The sequence below is a fragment of the Anser brachyrhynchus genome (assembly GCF_964034855.1).
Source record: "Anser brachyrhynchus genome assembly, chromosome: 1".
Classification (NCBI taxonomy): Eukaryota; Metazoa; Chordata; class Aves; order Anseriformes; family Anatidae; genus Anser; species Anser brachyrhynchus.
The window spans coordinates 200,669,413-200,694,303 of NC_137694.1; the positions used below are offsets into that span (position 1 = coordinate 200,669,413).

The following is a 24,891-nucleotide window of genomic DNA, read 5'->3' on the forward strand; positions in this document are numbered from 1 at the left end:
TCTCAGAGTGATTTCATTTCTTTAAGGAATTTTTACTATGGACTTTCTCAAATGTCTTATGGAGGTGTAAGCAGGCTACATTCATGCAGGTGTCTTATGTACACTTGGAGGCTTTCAAAAACCTCATTAAAGTAAAATTGTCTTTTAAAAATAAAAAATAAAATAATAATTTAAAAAAAGATTCATTCTGCCATGGTCTGTTTTTTTTTGTTTCCTTTGGCCACTTTTTTCCTCATCTCCTAGCTTTCCACTGGGAAGTTTTTCAAGGCTGGGACTGCGTTTGTCACCTGCCAAGCTCTTGGTGCTGGGACAGTTCCAACGATTTTGGACTACATAATCCAGAGTTTCCATCCTCGAGGGCCTGTGGCCCTGGATACATTGTCCTGGTGACTTGTTCCTTTTGTCATCTCGTCCTTTGGTTGCTTTGCTTGCATTCCCGCTGGTGCTTCAATCCAGCCCAGATGCTATCCTTTATTGCAGGTGCTTTCCACAGCTCCACGATGTGGGGCACAGCTGGAGCCAAGCTGCCTGCTCCAGGCAGGCAAGTAATGCTAACCACCATGCTTCATGCTCCCTGTGATGCCTTCTGCTTTCCGTGGCTGCCTGCCTTACCTCAGCAAGCGGCAGTGACATCTCAAGGCCTTGGGGACCTCTGGAGGCCTCATTCTTGTTTCCCAGCTGCCCTCCAGCTGAGAAGTGTGCCGAGTGAAATAAACTGTGCCAGAAGGTTTGTACAAATAACCAGATCTTTATTATCTTTGTCATCACTTTGGCTGGTTACTGTGGTCAGAATATATTTACGATTCTGTTTCTAAGAAGTCAGACACATTAGCTATTCTAAAATGAAAAGTACCAAATAACTTCTTTTATTAATCACGTATGTTTAAGTGAAAGGCTTTAATTTGTATGTGAACAGAGATGAAATGTTCTGTGCAGTGTTTTTGGACAGAACAGAAAACCTTAATTTCAATGTTTACAAAATAGAAAGATCACAGGATTTAGGGTATCTATTTTTGTCAGCTCAAAGAGGAGATTTAGTAAGTGAGTGTGGAAGTGTTTGTTGCTATAGTATAACTCCTATTTGGGCTCAGTCCTGCAGTTCTACCTCATGTGTGTGCTCTTAAATAACTGGGGAAAACAAGGAATCAGGAAATAACCAAGAAGCACCCAAGAAACTTCTACGTATCAGCTACCTGGACATGGATCCAGGACACTGCTAAGCTGCAGTAAGAGGGACAGGCAGCCAAGTTCCCTAGATTTGAACATACTTCAAAATATAGAGCTGGGAAAAATATAATAAAAAAAAAAGAACAGCAACCTGGATTTACATTCAAAATCCAACTTCGATAAACAGTTTCACAGACGTGCTAGTTCTGGAGTTCCTCTGCAAGAGCTGTAGCTGACAGGAGCAGCTGGCTGGCAAGAGTGATCGCTGTCTAATTAAACATGAGCTATAAACATTCAAGTGTCACTAAACACGGCCTGATTCTGTCCTTCTTCCCTGCAGACCACAGACATCAGCCTCCTGCTGGTTTCATTAAAATTAGGGAGTGAAGTGCTGCTTGGTGCAAAGAAGAGTTAAAGAATCAGGACGACCACAAGGAGCAGCAATTACAAAGTCTAATAACTTTCTGGGAGGTTGCTCAGGGCTAGATTTTTAAAGGGATTAACAAAAACTGTAACAGCTGCTGAGCTCCATCACGTGCTAAAGTATATTGGTCGGTACCTAGGTGCCTTTAAACACCTGTCCCCAGTGTAGTTTCCTCATTTAACAGGGTGGGAAAAAAAAAAAAAAAAAGAAAAAAAAAGGGAGAATTGGTTAAATGTCAGTGAATCATTGAGCCAGACTCCGGTGTAAGCCTGGATTCCCTTAGGGACACCACGGGGACTTCCAGACTTACTCATCTGCCTTCGGGAGCCAGCACGCTAAGACAGTCCCCCACGGTATTTGGTGCAACCCCCGTGCTTCTGCAAAGGGCGCACGGGTGCAATCCTGCCCACTCCTTCCTCCCGTGATGAAATCCCCTTGTAGCCAGAGCGTTGGCCAAGAGGTGTGGGCTCGGGCAAAGCTCAGCTGAGAGGCAGCGGGATGGGAACGGTGGTGGGTGGCTCTCGGATCCCTGCCCGGCAGCTCACGTTCGCTGTCGTGAGCGCTGGCTACGGGATGGGGCTGTCGGCGTGGGTCTTGCTCCAGGTGCAGCAGCAGCGTGTCGTGAAATCCGGCGCAGCTCCGTGAATGGTGTTAAAACTGGGGCTTACAGGGAGTCTGGTAGAAACGCGCTTTTGTCGTGCAGAGCCTGATACTGGATCCTGCTTCCTTGGCGGGTGGTGAGGCAGAAGAAGGTTAACGTGGTGAGCAGCAGAACAAGTCCGACGAAAACAAAAGCTGCGAACATCAGGCTGGCTGCTCCGGGATTCAGGATTTTGCCCAAAAAAGTGTCCTCTTGGCTGTTATAATCTGCCAAAAGAGAAGTAGCTCATGAAGAATCTGCACGTGAGCCTGAAAAGTTTAAAATTATATGTTAAAAAACCCATACCCTTTGCTGTGGTCCTGTTTTTTGCAGTGGTGGTGCCATAAGCTACAGTCGTGACTCCTCCTCCTGAAGGGGCTTCCCGCTCTGTGCAGAGAGAGAAAAAACGTAGTTAAGTCAAAATCCATAAAAAAAAACACTGGAAAATTAGCACTAATTTTTTTAGTTCCTCCTACCTTGGTAATCTGAGCATAAATCCTGATTACATCAGCACAGTTATAAATAGATTGCTCTAGGCAGCTCCATGGGCAAAGTCCCCCCTCTTCTAGAGGGATCTATTACTTCACTTCTGCATTTGCTTGTTCATTTGAACAAGTTAGAAGGAATAATTGGTAGAAAATATATACACCTCGCCCAAGAAAGGAGGATTTTAGCTACATTTGGCATCACGTTTATCCTCCTGCCACTCCAGGACTGTGCAGCGCCTGCGGAAGTGTGTGGCAAGCACAGACTGTGCTGCCCCAGGCAGGAGATGCCAGACCCAGGTGTCTGGTGAAATTTTTTGGTGTGCAGAGGCTCACAAAACTCTTCTGACTTCACTCACAGGTGGTAGAAGGGACCAGCATCTCTCAAAATATTTGCCAATATTACTTAGTCAAGGGAACTGCTCTTTCTTGGGCAGGATGAACCCCATTTTCTGGAGCACCTCGTCGCCCAGCTGGTCCCTGCCTGCGCAGCAAGGAGCGTGAGTATCCCTGTGAGCAGGCAGTGACTGGAGGAAGGAACCAGCCCTAAGCTACAGGCCAAAAAAGAGCTTTGCAGTTGCTTTCCGCACCACCTGCGGGTGACTGATTGTCCACAGGCTGCCACTGTCTTAGGGGATGCTCTTGTGAAACACCAACTGTTTGGTTGCTTGCAGAGCAGAGCCAATGTTCCTGTCCCTGCCATGCCCTCAGGGCATCCCTAGATGATGCTGGCTGCCCAGGGCAGCAGGCAGTGATTCCCAGGTGCTTCCCACCAGCTGGCATTAGCTGTCTTACTTCCCTGCCTTTCATCCAAACTGCTGCAATACACTGTCAGAGTCCCAGGACGGATTTCTGGTACTTCACCTGATTTATTGATGGTGTAGGTCGTTTCCATGCCAGCGTGGATGTGGTCAGCTACGTGGCAGTGCAGGAGCCACGTCCCAGGGTTTTCTGCTACCAGCTCAACTGTTTGGAATGTCCCAGGAAAAAGGTCATACACATCTCCCCTGTGGTCCTTATCTGTCTGTGGCAAGGCAAAATCAGCATCGTAAGGGTCTTGCCTTACAGTACTCAAATACCCCCCAGCACTGAAATACTCCAGTCTGACTTTTTGCTTCTTGAGGCAGATTAAATGCTTCTTGTTACATGTTTCTAGTGTGTCCCATGGAGGAAAACTGAGGCCTGTGGACAGCCTTCATTTAACCAATTAATTAGCAGCAGGAGACTCCTCCTTGGAACTTAGGGTGCTGGTTGAGCACAGGTATCACTTTGAAAGACAGATTTTTCAGGTAATCCTACCAGTGTCAGGCTGTCACAACATCAAGCCATTTTGTAAGCAAGCATAGCTCTGGTTTCCTTCCGTTATCTTCCCTTATAGCCATGGGAAAATATGTATTTTAACCTACCTGACCTCTAATAGTGACATTTATTCAGGTTCTATAACAGAACATGAGTGGTAGAAGCTTTGCAAGGATCCACTTTGTTTCATATCTCCTTCACATGTAAACCTCCCCCTGATCTCAACATCATCCCAGGACTGTATGTCCAAGCTGCAAAAATAGGCTAGAACTTGGACTTCTTTTTTTTTTTTTTTGAGGAATTTCCCATCACACTCTACAAGTTTTACTTTGATCCATTTTACCAACCTTGAAGATGAAGGTCTGTGCATGGAAGTGGACTGTATGTATATCCACTTCATTGCCCATTCCTATCAAATACCAGTTCGTCGTATCACCTTCATTCATTGTTAGACCCAGGAGACTGTTATAAATCTTCCCGTTGATTGCTGGAAGAATGACAAAATAGGTCTGATTAATAACTGGCCATGGCATGGGTGACGATAACCTTCAGACAAGGAGAACAGGTGCCTGGCACATGTGGCAAGGCAAGGGCTCTCTGTAGTGACTGCAGGGAGAGAGCCACATTTTTGTTTCAGTCTCCAAACAACTTGTCATCTAAGGGCACAGCAGCAACCACTTAGCTGTCTTGTGAAGCACCGGGTAAAGTTTTCACTTGTTGGGATCAGACTCCTGAACAAACAGGATTTTGGCTGAGAAGCTACATGGGAAAAGAGGGAAGAGTTGTTGCCTCAAATGAGTAGAAATCTGGAGAAGCAGCAGTTTGCTTTGCCAGGGCCATTCCTGTCTCCATTTGTTCTGTCCTGTCTGGCTTCTGGGCTGGTTGTTACTACAGCCACGTTTTAAAAAGTCATCCTTGTGCTCCTACAAAGCAAGCCAACAAGGAATGCAGCTCCCAAACGTCAAGGGAAGTCTGGCAGGGCAGCCTCTCCCCATCAGGATAAGGTTGAATTAGCTTGTCAGAAAAATATCTTGGCTGGACCTCATGAAATCTTTTTGTTTCCAGTTGCTGCAGTTTATAAAGATATCACGTGGGTGGGTAACTGCAGGCCAAGTCAATGTCTTCCTAAAAGGGCTGTGAAAAATAAACCTCTGTCCTCTTGGCTGCTGCCACCGAGTCCTACATACCATGCTTACTGTTGCCTTCTACAAAGTCCTTAGTGGAATTAAAATCATCAGGATTCTTATGAAGGTATGTTTCAATATTTTCTTTCAAATACCAGGATTTGTTTTCATCAAACACCATAAACAGGAGAGTAAATTCACGATTAATGTCTTTCCTCAAACCATTTTCATCCAAAATTCCTTTTCTGCAAACTACAAGAGGCCCAATGAGACCGCTGTATGTGTCCTGAAATGAAATAAATATATTACAGATGTTCTAGTTCATCCGATTATGAAAAAAGTACAAAAAAATCTACACATTAAATAAAGATGAAATTCCATTTTCCTATTAGGGGAGAAAAAAATCATTACTATATCTGATTAGACATATTTTTCTTTGGACACGTTACTCCCAAAATTTAATGTCCTTGTGTTAATGTAACAAAGCAATGTTTTGTCTTTACCCAAAAATCCCTTCAACTACTCTTTGAGAAGGGAATCACATTACCATAGTGTATCCCTGAGGATTTTAGTAGGTCATATTACCCAAGCATATGCAACTGTTACCAAAGACAACAAAGCATCTAGCTCTGTAAAGCCTTCCTCAAACCTGTGGTCCTTGCAGAAATGAGAACCAGGATGCTTTCAGAGACATTACACAAGATAGCATACTTTATCTGAAACTAGCTAATCTTTAATTGACCATATCTTGGTTACCTTTACAAAATTTACTGTTGAATAGTAAACCCAAGTGATACAGTTTGGATCTGTTTTACCAGGGCCGGATCGCTCTGGAACATTCCACCTGTAGGTGTTTATTTCCCCTGAAAAAAAAAAAAAAAGAAGAAGAGTTTTACCAAGAACAGCTGGGTATTAGAGGCTTTGAGCAGCATGTAACTGAGACCCGCTACCCTCCGCATCAAAAAATGATCTGCATCAAAACTAGCTGTGGAAGCATGCAGGAATGGCATGCGGATGTGTTTCTGCATTCCAGGAGGTTGGCAAGGTTCCAGTGGTGTAAACGAAGGCAGATATCACCTGTGAAAGGAGATCTGCAGATGGTGCTGCAACCTGTGGCAAGGGGGAGCAGAGATTCCCTAACCTCTAATTCTAAAAAAAAAAAAAACCACAAATTTGATGGGGAAATTATCTGCTTGGGTGAGAATCAGTTCTCTGTATTGAACATAAACACACCTACACTCAGATGAATTGTCTGTGCTGTGTTTCCCCATTTTTAATTGAATAATTATTTATTTGCTGGTGCTCCAGCAAAAAAAGGCAGGAGGCCAAAAAGTGGTCAACACCTTGTCCTTCCACGTGCTGGACAAATGCTGAACCACTCTGTCTCTTCCCCAGAATTATTCCAGGGTGACAAAACCCAAGAACACCTGGTAATGTGATACAAGTCAGGGGAAAAAAAGGAAATCCCGGAACTGTTGGCCATGGTCTTGGTACAGCCACAACCCAAAAGCTGCCAATGGCTGTGGACATTGGAGCAAAGCAGAGTTTTCAAGCTTAAATGGCTGTGAATTGTCTGAGCTATCTTTGTGTCACTGAGCCACTGCGCAATTTTGGTAGTTCATGCAATAGTGGGTGTTACGGTGTGGCAATAACTACAAAAAAAAAAAAAAGAAGAAAGAAACAAGAAAAAAAAAAAGATGACGTTCAAATATCGTATTATATAGCATGAGTCTCATGTAAATGATGCAATACCACTTAATCTTACAAGCACCTTCTGTACATTACAGCATGGGTTTATTGACTTTGCAGAGATCAAAAAGACTTTTACGGCACAAGACTACAGTAGTAGGACAGAAAACACCACCAAGAAACCTATCAATCTCAGACGCATTCTTGCCCTGGAGACATACACCAAGGAAGAATTTGTCATCCACCTTTATCTAACCTACATGCCATCTTCCCTTTTTTTGAAGGGCTGATGTGAGAATAGAGCCAGGCCATGGTCCTGTGCAACTTCCTTGTTCCTTACTCCTCCCTTTGGGATATTTGGAGGCTGTAGGGAGAGAGATCTCCACTCTACTTCAAACCCAAGGTACTTCAGATGGCATCAATGTTCCATGTTTGAAGCGCAAGTGAAGTGTGTCCCATGAAAGGACTGATAAAAAAGATGAAAATGGATGTTTTCTCCCTTATTTTCTCCTGGTTAAATAGAGGAGTAGAGGGGACTAAAAGAGGGGAGGGGACAAAGCTGTGGCAGCTGAGAGCTCTTTGTGGCTTAGGCAGCCAGGGATCTACTCCCTGCATGTCTTTACCATACCCTACACAGTCTTGTTAGGAGCTGGCAGCACTTTGGGGAGCACGAGGGTAGCAGGACATCAATCTGATCGATGACAGCTTCGGGATTTAGTAGGACTGGACGGGATCTGGTGAGCTGGGCCCAGGGTGAGCAGTGAGCATGGCCTGGGGGAGCCAGCGAGGGCCTCTAGGTGCTGGGGGGAGTGAAGTGCCCAGGCATTATTCTGGTTTTGAGGGATTTGTTCTCCTTGTTGACCGCTGCTTCCAAACACCTAAGGAGTACATCCTTAGATCTTGCTTAGTCTTTTCCCCTGGCTTCGTGGACACCTTCCCTAGCTCATGCCAAGCCTGCTCCCGTGTGGGCACAGGAGACATTACAGCAGCGAACCCAGCATTGCACCTCAACCATCGACAGATGGGGTGTACAGTGAGGAAGAGGCAGAATTAACGTTGCTGACTGCAACTCTCCCCAAGTTCCCATTTTTAAAACTCTGTTTGAGCATCAGTCTGGAGCTAAAAGCTGGTTTAGGCTTCACCTGGCCATGATTATGGGCCTGCTTCTGCATTTTTGGAGGTTGTCCAGTGATACTACATTCCTGCTTCTACCCCTGATAGGAACAAAGGCTCGTTCTTTGCCCCAACATGCTCGCTTGGTCAAGAACCTACATGCACAACAACACAGAGAATCATATCTGAATAAATGTTGAGCGTGTTATGCCTGGGAGAACATATAGGTATGAATAAGCTTGAAAGAGGGATCATTCCTGCGTTAAAATGCTTTTATATACGGCGTTTGTAGCTCAAAGAAAAAAAATATGAGCAGCCTTACCTGGGAGGGTAATTGGTGTCTCAGGTTGTTCTTCACAACCCACTTCTTCTACACCGTGTGCACTCACTGAATAAGACCTGCTGGCTTTGTTCTTAAACACGATCAGCACAGAGTCACCAACCTCGGCATGGAGTAATGGCCCTAAATTAAAGCAGAAGACGCCAGTGATTAATGCTGCTCTTCTGAATTTCAACAATCTTCCAATGGCTTGGCCTCGGAAAGGAGCCATGGGCTCTCAAAACCTTTAGGCTGCTCTCTCCTTTCAGCAAAACAATCAAAACCAACCTGCTATCTCAGCTGATGAAAAACTACGTATATGTACATAATTTTTTTTCTTTTTTTCCTTTTTCTTGTTTTTTTTTTTTTTTTTCCCAGTCAGAATAATATCACTCTGGAAATAGGTCTCTGGACAGCTTGTTTTTCAGGAAAGCTTCTGTTCATATCTTTCAAAATTGTGTTTCCTAAAGTGGTAATAGCTTTTTTTTTTTTTTTTTTTTCCCTAGAGCATTAAACTGTTTTTTTCAGTATTGTACTAGGGAGTATTGACTATTTTATGTTCAGTTTTTGCCTGCTTCTCATCCCATGAAAAACAGGAGCTGATGCTTATTTTATGACATATAAAATTTTGTCTTGTCCAATTTCAGGTACTAATCTAGTCCCTTAATATTGAATTAATCTACCTACAAAAGCTTCCCCCATAATACATGCTTTGATGTTAAGGTGAATCCTGGAATTTCGATTTTTGCATCCTCCCTGTTAGTTCTCCTTCAGAAACTCCTTATTACATGCTTGGGAATAAATCATCTCATTTGGAAAGCATCTTTACACTCAGCAGTTATACAGACTGGTTGTAAAATCACTGATCGCCCAGAATAGGCATCGATGTTACCTCTTTTCTTTGTTAACAAAGTTGTAAAATCTTTTATTTTGGAAATCAACCCTCTCATTTATTATGCTCAGTCTGTGAGCCATGAGAGCTACTTGCCCAGGATTTCCAGGTGTTCCTCCTCCTCTGTCCGCACTTTGTGCTGTGTAAAATTGCCATTCGTGTACTCCCTGTAAACCACCTTCTTGTATTTTGTACCTATTAGGTCTTCCCCTTGGCTCAGAAAAATGTGCCCGTAACTGCAAAATAAAAAGGCAAAAATTAAAAGCGCTAAAACTTACGTATGTAAAAGCTGGTAAATGTTGTGTTATTCATAGTAGGCGTGACAAGAATATACAGCTTGGTCCAGCGTGGTGATTGAGGGGAAGCCCTATGTGCTGCAAGAGGTTTTGTACAGCAAGTAATAACAGTGATAATCCTCAGTAAATGCACGCTGTCTTCAAACAAGTACAGCCGGGGATATATTGTACTCACCACAAACATTTAGGGACACAAATCCTTCAGCAGAGCTGACAAACCAGAAAAGAAGTTCAAGCTACGTGTGGCTTTGGCCTCTCACCCCAGTGCTTCCTCCACCCCAACAAAAGACACTATCTTTCCCTGCAGACCTGGATCCTGTTACCACGATGCCTGCTTTCACTGGCTCGGATATTAGTCTTATCACGGATGTTATGGGCCAGCAGAGGACACTCGCAGCCTCTCCTCTGAGCTCGCTGCCTCCTGGCTTCCCTTCTCCAAGCTCCCTCTGGCAGCAGAGTTACAAGGCTGGCTCACAACATAAAAAATACAGGCAACAAGTGCCCAGGAGCGTACTCATGCTTTTTTACAGGGTGCAGCTTCCCAGCCACAATTTCCAGGTTTTTTTCTTATTATTATTTTTGAAATATGTTCTTTTCTCCTTCATTTATGTATTTACCCACTTATTTATTTATTTCACCAAAACAGTGGTCTGTCTCAAAGACCACTGGATCACGTGTCTTCTGCACGCTTTCTGTTCCTTAGCACAGAGCAGTGTAGATGTGGCTCACTCAAGGCTGTTACCACACATGGATTTAGGGACTCGGAAGCCTTCCTTGGTTCAACAGCATGATGAGACACTTAGAGACAAAAACATTTGCATATGCTGCCTAGGAATCAGTCTGCTCTGAGAGGTTATCATTTAATAAATGTTTACCTCTTAAAGAGTGCCTCCTAAGAAGTACTAGGCTGGCTTCATGAAAGGAGACATCTACACTCCTCCTTCACCATAAGTGGGACCCACACCCAGCAGCCTTTTTTTTGCTTCGCGTACCTTTCCTCATTGCTGCTGATGTTGTAAATCTTTGGTTCTGAGCTCTTATTTGAGGCATAGTCCCACTCCACCTCCTCTGCAGCGATGTAGAAGATCCTCATGGTGTTGTGCTGCTGCTGGGCTCGGGTGGCATTGCGGCAGCTGCTGACCTCGTAGAGGTGTTTCATCCCCCCGACAAAGTGATCAAAAGTCCTGCAAACCACCTTGAATGTGCCTAGAAAGGAAAGCTCTTGAGATGTAACTAATTCTGGAAAATAAACAAGCAGGCTGGAAAATTAGGTCCAGTGCCTTGTGAATCCTTGAACTGTCCTCTAAAAAAAAACCTAGTCTGTCATGCTCTATAGAAATCCAATCAAGGGGGTGTTTATTTCACCCATTGGCTTTGAAAAACTAAGGGGACTGAAGGGGGAACTAGTTGGCAAGATGGAAACACACCAGTCATCTCCTTTATGTGCCACGTGCTCCATGGCCCCAAGACGTCAGAGGGTGGGTGTACAGGCACGGCCATGCCCGTGGAGAACACCAGGAGAAGCAGGGGTAGTGTGGCCACAGCATGGGCTGACAACAAGGGACAAACCTAGTCAGAGGCTGCTGAAAGTCACTTAAGTGCTAAGGGACACTTTCCCAAAAATCTTGAGATGGCTTTAGTTGGCACACGGTTTCTGATTGTATTGGTGTGTGCTCTGTGCTCAGGGCACCGATCCAGCGTCTCTTTGGAGGAGCTCTGTGCTTTGCCCATGGAAAGCTTCAAATGAAGTGGTAACATTGGAGGCCAAATCACCACAGGCTGGCTTTTTGTGGCTCTGATGGTCTAAGGCTGCAGTAACAGTAGGGACATCTTTTGGCAGGCCTGTGTGCAGATTTTTAACATTTGTTCACCCCCTCCCATTTACTGGAGCAGAAGTTGACCACAGCACGGTCCTGTGCAGCTCCACCTGCTAGCACTCTTGTAAAGGAGGAAAGCATTTACACAGCTGTTCAGTGCGTGCAAAAGCTGAGAAGTCCACTGAGTTATGTGTCCAACTTATTGAGTCAATGATGGAACAAAACTGGAAGCATAACTTTGTCCTGGCTGGATCTCAGTCCATTCCTTGTGTTTCTGGGGCAAAGGTGATGATAACTTCCAGTTAAAAAATAAATAAATAAAAGAAATGCAGGTGTTGGTGTTTGTAAAGATCTGACGATTCATTCATTTTCCCTTGTGGTCAGTAGAGGGTTAGCTGGCAAAAAATAATGAACTCCTAGTTCAATCGTTCTGTGTAATTCCTGCCGTGCAGTTTCATGACAGACATGGAAAAGTATGGGACAGACACAAGAAAAGAATCTGCTGCCTTGTAGACACAGCAGTGCTGGAGGTCTAACCATGGCTTGGTGTGTGCACACAAGGCCAACAGGTATTTCTATCGGGTGTCCCAGCCAAGGATGGCTTTTGGCAGAGCCTTGCACAACTCTCATGATTCCTTTGATTTAAAAACTTGCATCAATGGGAAGAAAAGTAACATTGCACTCTGGCTTAAAGCTTCTCTGAAGTATCTCCAATGAATAAATCACCCCTACAGCTTTGAAGAACGAATCACTGGATTAGACATGAAAATAAAAAGTATCCTTTATGTATATACTTCTGAAGAACCTCTTAAAGACCAGGTATTACTGAAGTTCTAAAACATCTTACATGATGCTGTGAATTTTGTCTTTGATAAAAAAGGTCTTTTGAGAGTTATGGAAATTCTGTGAGTATCCCATTAGCTATCTGCCTGCCTGCTGCTCTGCCTGTCCCAAGGTCATCAAAGCCTCTGCTCTTTGGTACATATATATATTTGGTTTACAGCACCTTGCCAGAAAAGGAGCCCAGCCTGAATTCTCAGCCATGTTAAGTCCACACAGTCGAGACAGAATCAGAGAACGGCTGAAGTTGGAAGCGACCTCTGGGTCCACCTGGTCCAACCCCTGCTCAAGCAGGGACACCCAGAGCAGGCTGCCCAGCACCATGTCCAGGAGGTTTTGAAGATCTTCAAGATGGAGACTCCACAACCTCTGTGGGCAACCTGTGCCAGGGCTCTGTCACCTACACATCACAGAAGTGCTGCCTGATGGTCAGAGGGAGCCTCCAGTGTGCCAGTTTGTGCCCATTGCCTCTTGTCCTGGCACCGGGCACCACTGACAAGAGCCTGGTTCCATCCCCTGTGCATGTCCCCACCCTTTCAAGCTCCCTCACACTCCCTGAGTGGGGCAGAGCATCTCACTGGCTGTTATTTAGGCTGCCTGATTTCTGCAAGCGCCACAACACCATGATAAGCTCAGGAACATACCCACGCGGTCTGGCTGCATCAGTGCTGTTCCCGATAAGTGAGGAAACAAGGCCAGGCCGTCCCTCGTCGTCCCTCTCAGGTCAATGGTGTTTCCTTGAAACTGAACCCCGTGCATGTCGTAGTGACTGCCCAGCCCGATGAGGTGCCAGGAGACCTTGTCGTCCTTGCACATGGCCAGGCCTGGCAGGTTACCAAACAAGTAGCCGTTGACAGCTGGAGGAGAAGAAAAGAGCCTGGTCGGTGGCCCGTGGGTTGTACCTCAGCACGGAGCCTCCTGACACCTCTGCGGCAAGAGGCTCACAATCAAGCAAGTCATAACATTAATTAAAGAGGCATTTTGTGAAGCAAAAGTAGCACTGGATAACACCACATTAATGCTTAAATGCTGTTCTTACAAACTCTTAGTTTCTACATTTCTTTTTAGCCTATAAAGTAAGATAACAGCCCTCAACAGAAATGTAGAGATGTTCCTCCAAGCTTTCCAGGGTGCTTCACAGATGCCAATTAAATATTTAAATTAGGAGCCTCCTTTCCGCCTGGAGAAAGATCATTAAGGCCATGGAGTGGGCCATAAAGAGTCTGAGTTGTAATTTCAATTCTGATGCAGCCTTCTCACATGATTTTGACTTTTCATTTCTACTTTTACTTCCAAAATGTATCTTTTTTCCAGGAGGGTTTTGTGGGGCTAAACTCCCTAACTTTGGAGATTTTCCTGTGATCACTGCATCAAAGATACTAAGGCAGAATAAAACTTCAGTATGAAATACCACCTTCTAACAGAAAAAAAATAAAATAAGTCCCAGAAAACCCGTAGGCAAGTTTACAAGAAATGAATTAAAAAAGGAGTAATCACTGCAAGGTGCCTGATGGTTGAGACATTGTACCTACAATGTCTTCACACACTTTTTGCTTGGTAGTTAACTGTTCACTATCAGCATACATTCTTAATGCTCTCAGGAAAATCCAAGCATGATGAGATTATGTGATTTGTATGACGCATCAGGAATAAATTTGAGAATGTCTGTGCCAAAGTCAGATACTTACATATAGAAGTGAAGTTTTAAACTATTACTGGCCTTTTCCCTAGTCTTTGTCCCTCTGCCAGAGGTCACTGCCCAAGCAGAGCTGTCAGAGCAAAGAGGATGAACCTTTGTTATCAGAGTCAGTGCCAAGGCTGGCAGCTAAATTTAAATCACCAGTGAACATCATTTTTTTCTGCAGTTGGTGTTTGACTCTGGCACTATGCCTTTTTATATATCTAGATGTTGTATCTAAAACCTACACTCTGTTCCTTTTCTCCAGGTGTAGTTGGTAGGTGGATGCAATCATTGTTAATGTGACAAAGGATCCAACGTGCATTCAAAGGACATGGGGAGCTGGCCATACACTGACTGACAGCTTCCACCTCACCCTCCAGGGCATTGCAGTCAGCTGTGAATGACGATAAAATCTGCCAATGATAAATGAAGAAAAGGTGTCATTAACAGATATCAAGATATTTCGTACCGTGCATTTTGTTGGATTCCTTGAAATCTTCGTCATTCTCATCTACTTTTGAAGGGTCTCCAGTAAATGCTTCGATATTCTTGTTCAGATACCAGCTGTCATTCTCATCAAAGATTGAAAAGAGAAGGTAGAATTCTCTGTCTATTCCTTTCTGTAGCCAAGGAGGAAGCCAAGACATTAAAATCAGTCTGTGCAGAAGTATCCAAGTGAAAAATTACCTTGTGTGTGTGTGTGTGTGTGTAACAAAAAAAATCTTTTTCCAGAAAGCTGCAGGTGCTTTCTTACTATATCATTATAGAGGATTGGGGCTGGCACTTTTGCATCAGCCAGAAGAATAAAGAAAGTGGCACTTAGTTATCACGGAAAGATGCATTCATTGCTAATGAGTGCATGGAAAAGATGGAAGACCCAGGGACAAGCCTGAATACTGGCAAATGCCAGTTTCACCTTCCCAAACACCCCCACTGGTCAGCTTTTAAACTGAGGAATGATATTTGTGAACGATGTTGGTTTAATCTCTTCAATCTGGGCTGGGAACTGGGCAAATCGGCCCGTAAGGCCACCTTCCCCCAGCCCACCACCCTGCTGTTTCAGGGAGGCCCATCTCCACTCTGAGCACCTGCGTCCCATCCTCATTCAGGACGTTCTTCCGACAGACCAGCAAAGGCCCCACCAGGCCGGAGTTGGTGTCCTTGACGGCATCAGTGGCCGAGTAGTAGAGATAGGTGAGGCACGGTGGGTCGTTCTCACTTGGACCTCCATTTTCAGGCACTCTCCATTTGTATGTGAAGGTTTCACCTGCCTTAACGCGGGCTCCTGGCTTCATATATCCTGCAGAGAGAAAATTGAGAAGCACCCAGGTCACAGGAAAGTTATGTCCTCCAGAATACTAGCGTTGGCTGGGGGTCAGACATAGCCGTTGTTTTCTGCAGGTGGGCTCTCCCTTGCAGGCACAGCTCGAGCACCATCCTGTGGGCCGGTGACTTCTGCCATGGGGACACCTCGCCAGAGCCCAGTGCCCTGGGGACACACTGAGCTGTTCCTCGAAGAACAAGTTCAGCTACCTCACACAGACACCCTCCCGATGCTATCTGGAGGATCTGGATTCTGTCAGACCAGACGTGCAGAGCTCATCCTTGCTCTTAAACGGCTTCCTCTAATGTCTGTAGCTTTCCTGGCCTATCGTGAGATTCATCTGAGGTGCAAACGCAGACTCTGACTTTTCATTAAGCACCACAAAGCAATTACCTCAGCGAGTGGAGCTGCAGTTGCGACTGTTTAGAAATTCAGCACAAATCTGATCCTGGTAATTGCTTCTTTTTGATTTTGCAGCAAAGCACAGGAGCCTCTGTCAGAGTCCCCAAAGGGAGGCTGCTACCACTTTCTTTAGAAGCTAATTTGGGGTGATTGTCTGCTGCCCTGCATGGGGTGGCTGTAGCATCACTCACGTAATTTAGTCACTGTAAAAGGGTGTCGGTATCCACAGAGAGAGGACTCATAAAAGGGACTGGAAAGGAAAATTGGGAAAAGGGGTCAGCACTGCACCCTTAGAAGAAAAAATTACTAAATAACCCTTTTGCTCTTTGCTTTGAGGAAGATCAAACTAGAAATTTTATTTAAAGCTGAGGCACCCATTGACTGGGTTTTCTCAGCACAGTCAGATGTGTCTGTCAGCAGCAGTCTGCACTGATTTGATTCTCTGTGTGCTGCCAAAAGCCTGGAGTACCTCATGGAGAATCCTCTTATGAACTTAGAAATGAATGAAAATATCAATATTTAAACACTTACAATCTGCCACAAACTGCAAAACAAAGCAGGGTACTTCTGCAGTGGTATCTGATGCTATTAAATTAATCCTGCAGTGGTGCTCAATAAGGAGAAGAACATTGATATGGAGAAAAAAAATATGAGATTGGACAAATGTTAAATTCAATATGGAAGAATATTATTGAGAGCACAACTGAAAAAAAAAAAAGGTTAATAAGCCTTATGTATGTCTATGTACAGTATTTTCATATGAATAATCTACACTCAGACAAAACACAGGCTTTGAAAAATCATTGTCTCTCAGTATAAACTTACAGCCCCTGTAGGGGCCATACCTACATACTCTTGCAGATGGGTATGATGGAAATCCAAGACACTAGGCTTACGGGGAGAGAAGGGCAAAGAGATTGTTAGGAAGAGATAAGTCTGGAGTCAGTTTCCTCTCCAAAGACCCAGAGGTGTGCGGCTCATGCTGCTGCTGAATTGTAGGATTTGGGTTGGTTTTGCTCCACATTGAAGGGTGCAATGCCAATGGATGCTGTTACCAGGGAGGTTTAAACAAAAGCACAACAGGACTGACTGTGAGCAGAGAGAAAGATCTGCTTTTCCATCAAAAAATTATATCTGACATTAGGATGTGTATAGGTGAATTCAAGGCCGAAGTGAACCTTGATGTTTCAGTATACAGCTCGGCCTGCTAACAAATTTGTTGCATTGCAAGGTCAGCAACTAGAGACAACAGAATTTGATTCAAGCCTTTTGTGTCAATGTTATTGTACGGTTTTATGAGTTTTGCATGCTGACCTAATTCTCTTCGCACAGTTCTCAAAAGAGGGATTATGTCCTGGGAGTTCCTTTCTGATGTGTTGCGATGGAAGCAAAACAATTCTGACAACAAGAAGGATAACTTTCTCTTCGGTGCTGCAGCTCATCTAACATAAGCACTCTAAAGCTTGGACACTTGCTCTAACCCTAATCTAGGTTCCTTTGGTAGTCAAGGGAAATAGAGGCATCTCCAGGGGTGACCTACTGTCTCCTAAAATAGGTGTTTGAAGTAAATGAGACTTCCTACACTCTGAAGATATAGGTTTTTGCCTTTGACTGAAGAAGTTGCCTACCAATTAGACATGACACCTTACATTTAATGGTTAAACTTAGATGATAAAGATCCCATCTTTGCAGAAAATGAGAGGAAGCCTCTGGTAAATGCTCTGTTCTAGCATTTACATAGTTATGAGGATTAATAAGAATTGTTGCTGCTTCACATTCTGGGTCAATCAGATAAAAGATGCCTGGACACTGACTATGCTGGCCATGAAGGAAGGCGAATACCCAACCTCTGTTAGAGGATCAGGTGTGAAGCAGCCCAGACCACATGGACAGCTCTATCCAAAAACTCAGCAGGGTCATCATGCCAGATCCTAAGCAACATTGTTTTGGAGCATGTTCAGAGTAGGTCCACTGACTGAGGATGAGTGATATTAGATTAGAACTAAAGTAAATTGGATCGGGCTTTTGACTTGTACTCAAAATTAACAGATGGACCTCAGCTGGGTTCAGTGACCCTGTCTGGCACATGTCCAAGGGGAAGAACCTGTACTGAGGCAGACTGGAGGGGTCCCTCAGGTTGTGACATACAGGGTAGACACAAACTAAACCAAATCACCCCTTCCATTCCTTAATACCCACAAAAAGGGCAAAGCTACTGAGCAACAGGGGAAGATCTGCAGACTCATGTATTCTGGATGTGACAATACAGCAGTTCAGTCAAAACTTACCATCTAAGTAGGGAGCACCTTCTGACAGTTTGCTGAAGCTTACTCCATGGGCCATAATACTGTAGCTCCTTTTGGCTTTGTTGGCAAAAGTAACTAGCACTGTATCTCCCACTTCAGCTTTTATTACAGGACCTTAAAGAAAGGGAGTTAGGGAAGGTGTTAGAACCACCAACAAATGTATTTTTATCTAAACAAGACAGCACTGACTGGTAGCTGAATGCCCTAAATTTCCCTCTGGATCCAAGGGGACTTTTGCTTTCAAGCCCAACAGAATGACAGGATGGGAAAACATTCACCATACCAAGTATTCCCAGGTGCTTCATGTTCTTTGGCTGAATCTTCCTTTTACTGAACGTTGCATCAGTATACTCCACATAGCGAACCTTCCAGTATTGCCCTCCTATTCTGTCAGTCCCTTGTGTGAAATATATTGCAGATTCACTGTGGATTTAACAAATCAGACTGGTTAAATTACTAGAGGTTTGGGCAGAAACCTTTCTTTAGGATAAAGTTATTACCCCAGCCATGGGAGAAATGACCTTCCAAGTTACTAGTTTGCATACACTTTTCCAGCAGGCTAGATTAAACATTACTGAGCTGAATTACAGTTACAAATTAGTTAACAAATGGGTATTCATTGTGCATTAGACTTCCATGTGTTTAATTTCAACTTACTTAGGACAAGTGCTCTGTCAACTTACCTCTAACTACCTTAGGGCAAGACCAGTGCTATTACCTGTGCACAATTCATGTCTTTAATCTTCTTTACTTTTCCTGGGAGATACTCTAACATAATTCATCTTCATCAGTTATAACAAGGGGGGGAAATCTCCCATTATAGCACCTCTGAGATACACCAATTTCAAGTGTGAAAACTGCCAAAGGAATCTTGACATAAGGGTTTCCATTCTGTTGAACTTTGCATGCCTCATCAGGGCTCACTTTCTCCGTGGACTTAACGATGGAGAGAGATAAGTGCTTCCAGAAGGCAACTCCTAAGCATCGCAGTTACAAATCTAATTTCTCAACAAGGTTGTTTAAATACTCCCTGCCCCATTCAATTAAAATTAATAACAGTGCAGGACCTAGCCCTGGTGAATCACTGTGGAAGTCTCACCCAGACTCTTGAAATTAAGCACAACAGGAGAGGATGAGAAAGCTTACCTGCCAGTGGCATTTAAGCCCTGCCCAGTGAATTTATCATAACCGTCAGGTCCATAATTCCAGAGCACTTCTTCAGCAGCAATATAATATCTTCTCTTGTGACTGACTGGTGAAGGCTGAGACAGTTTTTCTTGGCAGATCTGTACATCATAAAGTGCCTCCATGCCACCTGGGAGGAGAAAGAGTCTGGAGACAGTCCTTGGCCAGCTGCAGAGTCAGCAAACTTGTGGGTATAAATGAACATTCAGAACCCTCTAGGCAGGAGCTATGTGGATTGGAAAAAGTGGCTAGGATCATTTGGGTAAGCTTCTATTTTTAGAGACTGCTGTCTACACTGGGCTAGACACTAGCACCCTTCTCTCACAAGTGGTACATCATCCCACAGGTGAAATCCACTGAAATCTATGACACTTTTTAGTGGGCTTATTTGCTCCGTTCCTTAATCTGGGTAAGGATGACAGAATGATTTTGGGGATCAGAGTGCCTCCTGAAATGTGCAACATGGCATCACCTCCCCAACTTCCATTGAAATAGAGAGACTGGTTTATTATCACTGAAGGAGTTGCTAGCCAGAATCAAGTTTTTCTGCCTAATAATAATCCTACTGAAATGAACATGGAAGTTCTTAAAAGTAAAAATTTTCACAACTTGTGACTGACTCTGATATTATAATTATACAGTTCCTGCAGTCACAAACCTAGTTTATGATATGTGGCTTTCAGGTTCTCACACCACACAAATACAACATCGTCACCATCAAATTCTTTCACGTAAAGGTGTCTTACCAAGCTTCTGAACACATTGCTAATTTTTGTCTGATTTCTGTAAAAAAAAGCTACGATGTGTTCATCTGGCATGATATTTCTTAAAGTATACATATTTATCTACAACAAAAAGTGATGATGGATCTTCTCATTGACCAACAAAATCTGCAATTTATATAGAAAGTTCTGTGTCAAAACTGGGTCTATCATGCTTTTCTCACATTAGTTGCCCATATTTACACAGTTAAGTTATTCATTCTAGCTGAATATTTGGCCCAACATACATAATTGTCACTGGAGACTAAACTCATGATGTTTTTCTGATGAAATAGTTCTCAAGCGTTTGGTTTTGGAAACTCAGAGATGGAAACATCTCTCAGTTTTCTTTTCCTAGCATATTTGAGGCTGGAACTTCTGTATTTGATAGGATCAGGAAGATCTATAGCACCATACCTCGTAAATGTTCATTAACCTGGCAAGTTATCAGCCACCTCCCGGGGTTCCCAGGAGTCATCTCTGCTGTGATGAATGTTGCTGGGAACAGACCGACGACATCTGCCCTCTGGTCTCTGTTGGTGAACGTGTGGCCGTAGAAATACGCAGCGTGGATATCGATCTCGCTTCCCATGCCAATCAAGTGCCAGGACATGGGAGCATCAGCACACATCTCCAAGCCAGGGAGGTTTCCGTAAATATAACCATTAAGAGCTAAAAACAAAAAGTAGGAGATTTTATGAGAGGGAAAAGACAAGTGCCAGGTTCTTCTGACCTCCTTTCCAAGCATGATTCTTTCCTGGAAAAGAATCTATGAATGTCCACACTGAGTCCCTAGCTGAATTAGGTGCTCATGGGATCCCTGATGGGGAATAACATTTTTGAACAGCCAGCTAACAGCTCAGGATGATCAAATAGCCCAAATTCTCTGTCTGGGTCTATGAGAAACTTCCTGAGTCATAACAAGGTATTACAAAGCCCCAGTCATCACAAGAAGTCCTGATAACAAAGTTAATTTGTTCTGCAAGTACTTAGGATGTCTGGAATCTATTCTCTCTAATTCTGAGTCATAAATAGCTATTATATACCTGGCTCAAGCAATTAAGATTTGAAAATTATGATATCAGACAAATCAGTCTTAGTCAGCTCTCTCTTCCTCAACTTCCATGTCTGACAATGTTAAGAGAACTTTAGGAGATCAAGATTCATATTTTGCAAAATAATTTATCTCCTAGGCTCTAAGGAACAACCAAAATACTGAGAAATATCTGGATTAAACTTCTTACACCAGGTCTCTAAATAGCACAAAGTACTACTGCCCCACTGATCTCTGAAGGGCAGGAGTAGCAGTACCAGCCAGCCCACCAGTCCTGAGGCCTTTCGAGAGCCTGAAATGCTGGACTCTTCAAATATACACATCTCAAAGTGCTCTGCAGCCTCCTTTTCTCTTTTCACAGCTGGTCAAGCAGTCACCAAAAGGCTTATGTCTGTTGCCTAAGATAAAATGCCAAACAAGTGACAGAGCTGGATGTGAAAGCTGAATCTCCTTGCTGCAAACCAGTGTGTTGTACTGTGTTTGGGGAGAGGCTTTTATCAGTACAGTACTTCAGCATCCTGAACCATTCCATGCTGTCACAGATAAAGGAGAGACATCACAAGAGACGGAAAGTCCCAGTGAAAAGAAAAGAGCCTGATCACTGCTGTAGGTCACCATTTGCTCAAGAGTCCTGCTCACCATGCATTCGGTTGCTGGTCTGGAAACCTTCATCCTCTTTGTCAACTGTTGCTGGTTCTAAGCAGAAGGTCTTTATATTCTCATCGAGGTACCAGCTGAAATTTTCATCTACAATGCTAAACATCAGGGCAAAAGCGTTAGCAGCACCAGTCCTTTCTATTGAGGTCTCATCTGCAGTTCCTAAATTGCAAACGAAAAGGAAAGTGCTAAAAAGAGCCTTGGAGGGGATTGAATGTAAAAAATGACAACAACTTTGGAGCATTCAAGGATATATAGTGGTCTGCCCATGATCTATAGGGCATGTTGACTCTCACCTGGTTTTGCTCCTCCAAGACACCTTAACCCTCCCTCCCCAACCTTTCAGCAGATGGGTGCCTCCGGTAGGCAGCTCATCTCATCTAAGTCAAGCTGATATTTAATGATCTGATGATATGACATAAGCACAAGCAGCTGCCAAAAGCTGTGGTCCTGTTTTTTCCATCTTTTTCCCACTGTTCCCAACCCTGCCCATCAATCAGTATTAACACTTGTGTAGCTGTGCAGTGAGCCAGAACAGAAGCCTGATCCAGCTGGAAACCAGTGACTTTTGTTTTGGCCAGAAATTAAGGAGAGGCAAGTGGTAGCCCACATTTGTGTTGCATGGAAGCAGCTTGTGGAGCATACCCTCGGAACAGCTGGCTAAATGCAGCTCACTCCTCCTGGACTAGTGAGGAAGCCTAGACAATTAACTAGGACAAGTTATTTAAATTTTAGAAGCCTTAAGACAGGATGAGTACAATCTATTCAATCTAATTTGAGTATTGGTATCTGAGGGGCCATCTGGGGGACAACCTGAGACTATAGGAGTGGTGACACTGGATAGTCTATTATTAACCATTGAGGGATTTATATTTCATCTAATTGTCCAGTCTACCTCTGAACCCTTAAAAACCTTTTGCTTCCCCAATGTCCTCCGGGATGGAGCCCTAGAGCCTTGCTGTCAGCCCTGTAAGGAGCCACCCGCCACCATCAGAGGGAGGAGGCCTAAAGCAGTGGCATTGTGCAGATATCCACCTTGACAAAGTCAAGACCCAACATGCAGATAAGCTGGCCTTCCAGGCTGGGATTGTTTTGAACATGCTATCTCCTAGCTACATGCATTATCCTAAAGTTATTGGCTTGGTTTCACATATTCAGGAAGTTCCCCAAGAGAAAAAAGTCTGAGATATCTTAATTATGAGTAAAGCTGGACACCATGCCTGTCCTCTCCACACTGAAGTATTTTATTTTTTTTCTGAATATATAAAAACTGCTTCTGTATATAAAATTAGGGCTGGTTTTGTACTGCAGCAGATATGGGAAAGAGGTGGCAGATTTACACGTGTCCCAGGTTGAGAGGGGATGATGGTTCAGCTGACAGAGGGGAGAGAGTTGGTACATGGTTCCTGAGTGCTCCAGCACAAAATTTTCAGGCTATAAGTACATGGGACAGGCTGTCACCTCAGCTGTTCAGTCCATATTTCCAAATGGCTGTGATATAAAACTTACATGCAAAAATCCATAAGGGAAAAAAAATGACAAGGAACATTGGGGTTTCAAGGATGTAAATACCAATGCCGAAGTCACCAGCCCAGCCCTAATTTCACTTCCTGGGCAATGAGTCCTTCGCTTGTCCTGAAATGATCCCGGTTTTGGAACGTTTATTTTTGGCCTCGGCCATGCCCAGCTGGCCACAGAGCATGCTGCAGTCCCTCCACCAGCCGAGGCAAATCTCTTGTGAAGCCAAAGGGGAGCGGGAAGGGGGTTGTCCCAGAGCTACAATACCTACCCTGGGGTGCTCCTGGAATGGCCCAGCTATTCCTTGCCCCTTTTTATGGGCTATGTAGGGATAGACTCTAGACCATCATGTTTATACCTGTAAGCAAAAATGACTGTTAAGATGCCAAGCTTGGCAGAGGGGCTTGCTTTGTCACTTTTCCTAGCTCAGTACCTTTTTTACAAACCAGCAGTGGCCCAATTAAACCAGATGCAATATCTCTTGGTGTGTCAATGTGAGAATGGTAAATCCAAGTCAAGCAGTTTGAGTCTGCCAAAGTTGGGGAATAATCTTTCCTTACTGGCCATGTGTACGTGTAATTTCCACCGGGAACAACAAAATCGTCCTCTTTGCTTTTACCGCCGGTTCCATCTGGGTAAAGCGCTCCTAATACATTAAAAAAAAAAAAAAAAGGAAGCTTTTAGCTCCCCCTTAACCATTTTCCTTGAATAAATATGTATATTCTTCTATTTTATCAGGGCTTTCAAAAATAATAACAACACTCACAAACAAAGAATCACTGAGAAATTGTGAAAATTTTCAGAAGTTCTGGTAAAAATATTCAAAAACTGTTGACAGTTAAGATCAATTACTTATCAGTAGATAAAGCTTTTAAAAAACAGGCTTTAATTTTTCCATGTCTCTTTACTCTCATCAAACAGACACATACACATTTTGTCAGCTTAAATTATACATCAGAAAACTGATGAGAGTGATAAATGTAGGCAAATCCATACACCTCTAACCAAAATGCACACACATAGGTTTGAATTCTGAATTTGATTCTGAAAATTATATCATGTATGTTATACACCTATAAAGAGAAAAAGCATTCACTTACAAGAACTCTATCTATTCAACAGGCTAGACATAGAAAGAAGGAAGGAAAATACTTCTGTGACTAATAATTCAGGAAAATAATTCAGGGAAAAAAAGACCCACCTAACCTGTTTCAGTGTTGGATTTATCCCAGGCGTCAAAGGTTTGTGGCAAAAGTTTTAAGAAATGAGGATGTTCCTGGTTTTATTCATCAGTTGCAATTACTGATGGGTTTATGAGAGGGTGATCTAAAGTCCTCTGATGTCAATGGCCAGAACAATAAATACTTGGACAAGCTTCTAGCCCTGACATTTGCTACTCCAGGGGAAACGGAGAAGAAAAGAGAGGGCAAATCAGCTTTTACCTTCAGAGTCCTTGTCATAGAAGACCCCATGTGGATGCACTGAGTATGGACGGGAAGCAAAGTTTTTCAAATGGACAATAAAGACATCCTCTTCTTCTGCCTTCAGGACTGGCCCAAGGAATCCCAGCCAGGCTTCTTTGGGGATTTCCTGGGAGTATGTGTCATCAGTGAATTGCCTAAAAATAGCCTTTTTGTACACACGCCCTATCCGGTTGGCTCCTCTTGTTGCATACACGCTTGCAAACCTGGTGTTGAGAAGGGAAAATAATTTAGAGACTAAAAATTCCTTGAAGAGTTGACCAAATAACAGGTGCTTACAGAGCAGATAATAGTTCCCAGGGACAAATCACGTAGCTAGTGGATCTAAGAGTGAGGAGTCAACCTGGACAACGTTATCAGGGTCCATGCCCCTTCCTGTGCAGTAACAGTTATCCTGCTTGCAGGTACTACACAGGT

The 24,891-nt window shown here is 43.7% G+C and overlaps 1 protein-coding gene across 1 annotated transcript in view; it reads right to left on the minus strand.

Moving 5' to 3' along the window:
- Window positions 1-318: 318 nt before the first annotated feature.
- HEPHL1 (hephaestin like 1) overlaps window positions 319-24,891 on the minus strand; it is a 36,202-nt gene continuing 11,629 nt past the window's right edge. Inside the window, exons 2-20 of the mRNA XM_080593603.1 lie at window positions 24,436-24,680; window positions 23,427-23,639; window positions 21,458-21,637; window positions 20,182-20,436; window positions 18,965-19,133; window positions 18,102-18,241; window positions 17,801-17,932; window positions 14,875-15,086; window positions 14,256-14,406; window positions 12,750-12,962; window positions 10,441-10,654; window positions 9,249-9,388; window positions 8,264-8,404; window positions 5,896-6,002; window positions 5,203-5,425; window positions 4,363-4,502; window positions 3,581-3,740; window positions 2,538-2,618; window positions 319-2,458 (exon numbers count right to left, since the gene is read on the minus strand). Coding sequence (XP_080449729.1) covers window positions 2,256-2,458; window positions 2,538-2,618; window positions 3,581-3,740; window positions 4,363-4,502; window positions 5,203-5,425; window positions 5,896-6,002; window positions 8,264-8,404; window positions 9,249-9,388; window positions 10,441-10,654; window positions 12,750-12,962; window positions 14,256-14,406; window positions 14,875-15,086; window positions 17,801-17,932; window positions 18,102-18,241; window positions 18,965-19,133; window positions 20,182-20,436; window positions 21,458-21,637; window positions 23,427-23,639; window positions 24,436-24,680 — 3,319 coding nt within the window. The 3' untranslated portion in view covers window positions 319-2,255. The remainder of the gene's footprint in view (window positions 2,459-2,537; window positions 2,619-3,580; window positions 3,741-4,362; window positions 4,503-5,202; window positions 5,426-5,895; window positions 6,003-8,263; window positions 8,405-9,248; window positions 9,389-10,440; window positions 10,655-12,749; window positions 12,963-14,255; window positions 14,407-14,874; window positions 15,087-17,800; window positions 17,933-18,101; window positions 18,242-18,964; window positions 19,134-20,181; window positions 20,437-21,457; window positions 21,638-23,426; window positions 23,640-24,435; window positions 24,681-24,891) is intronic.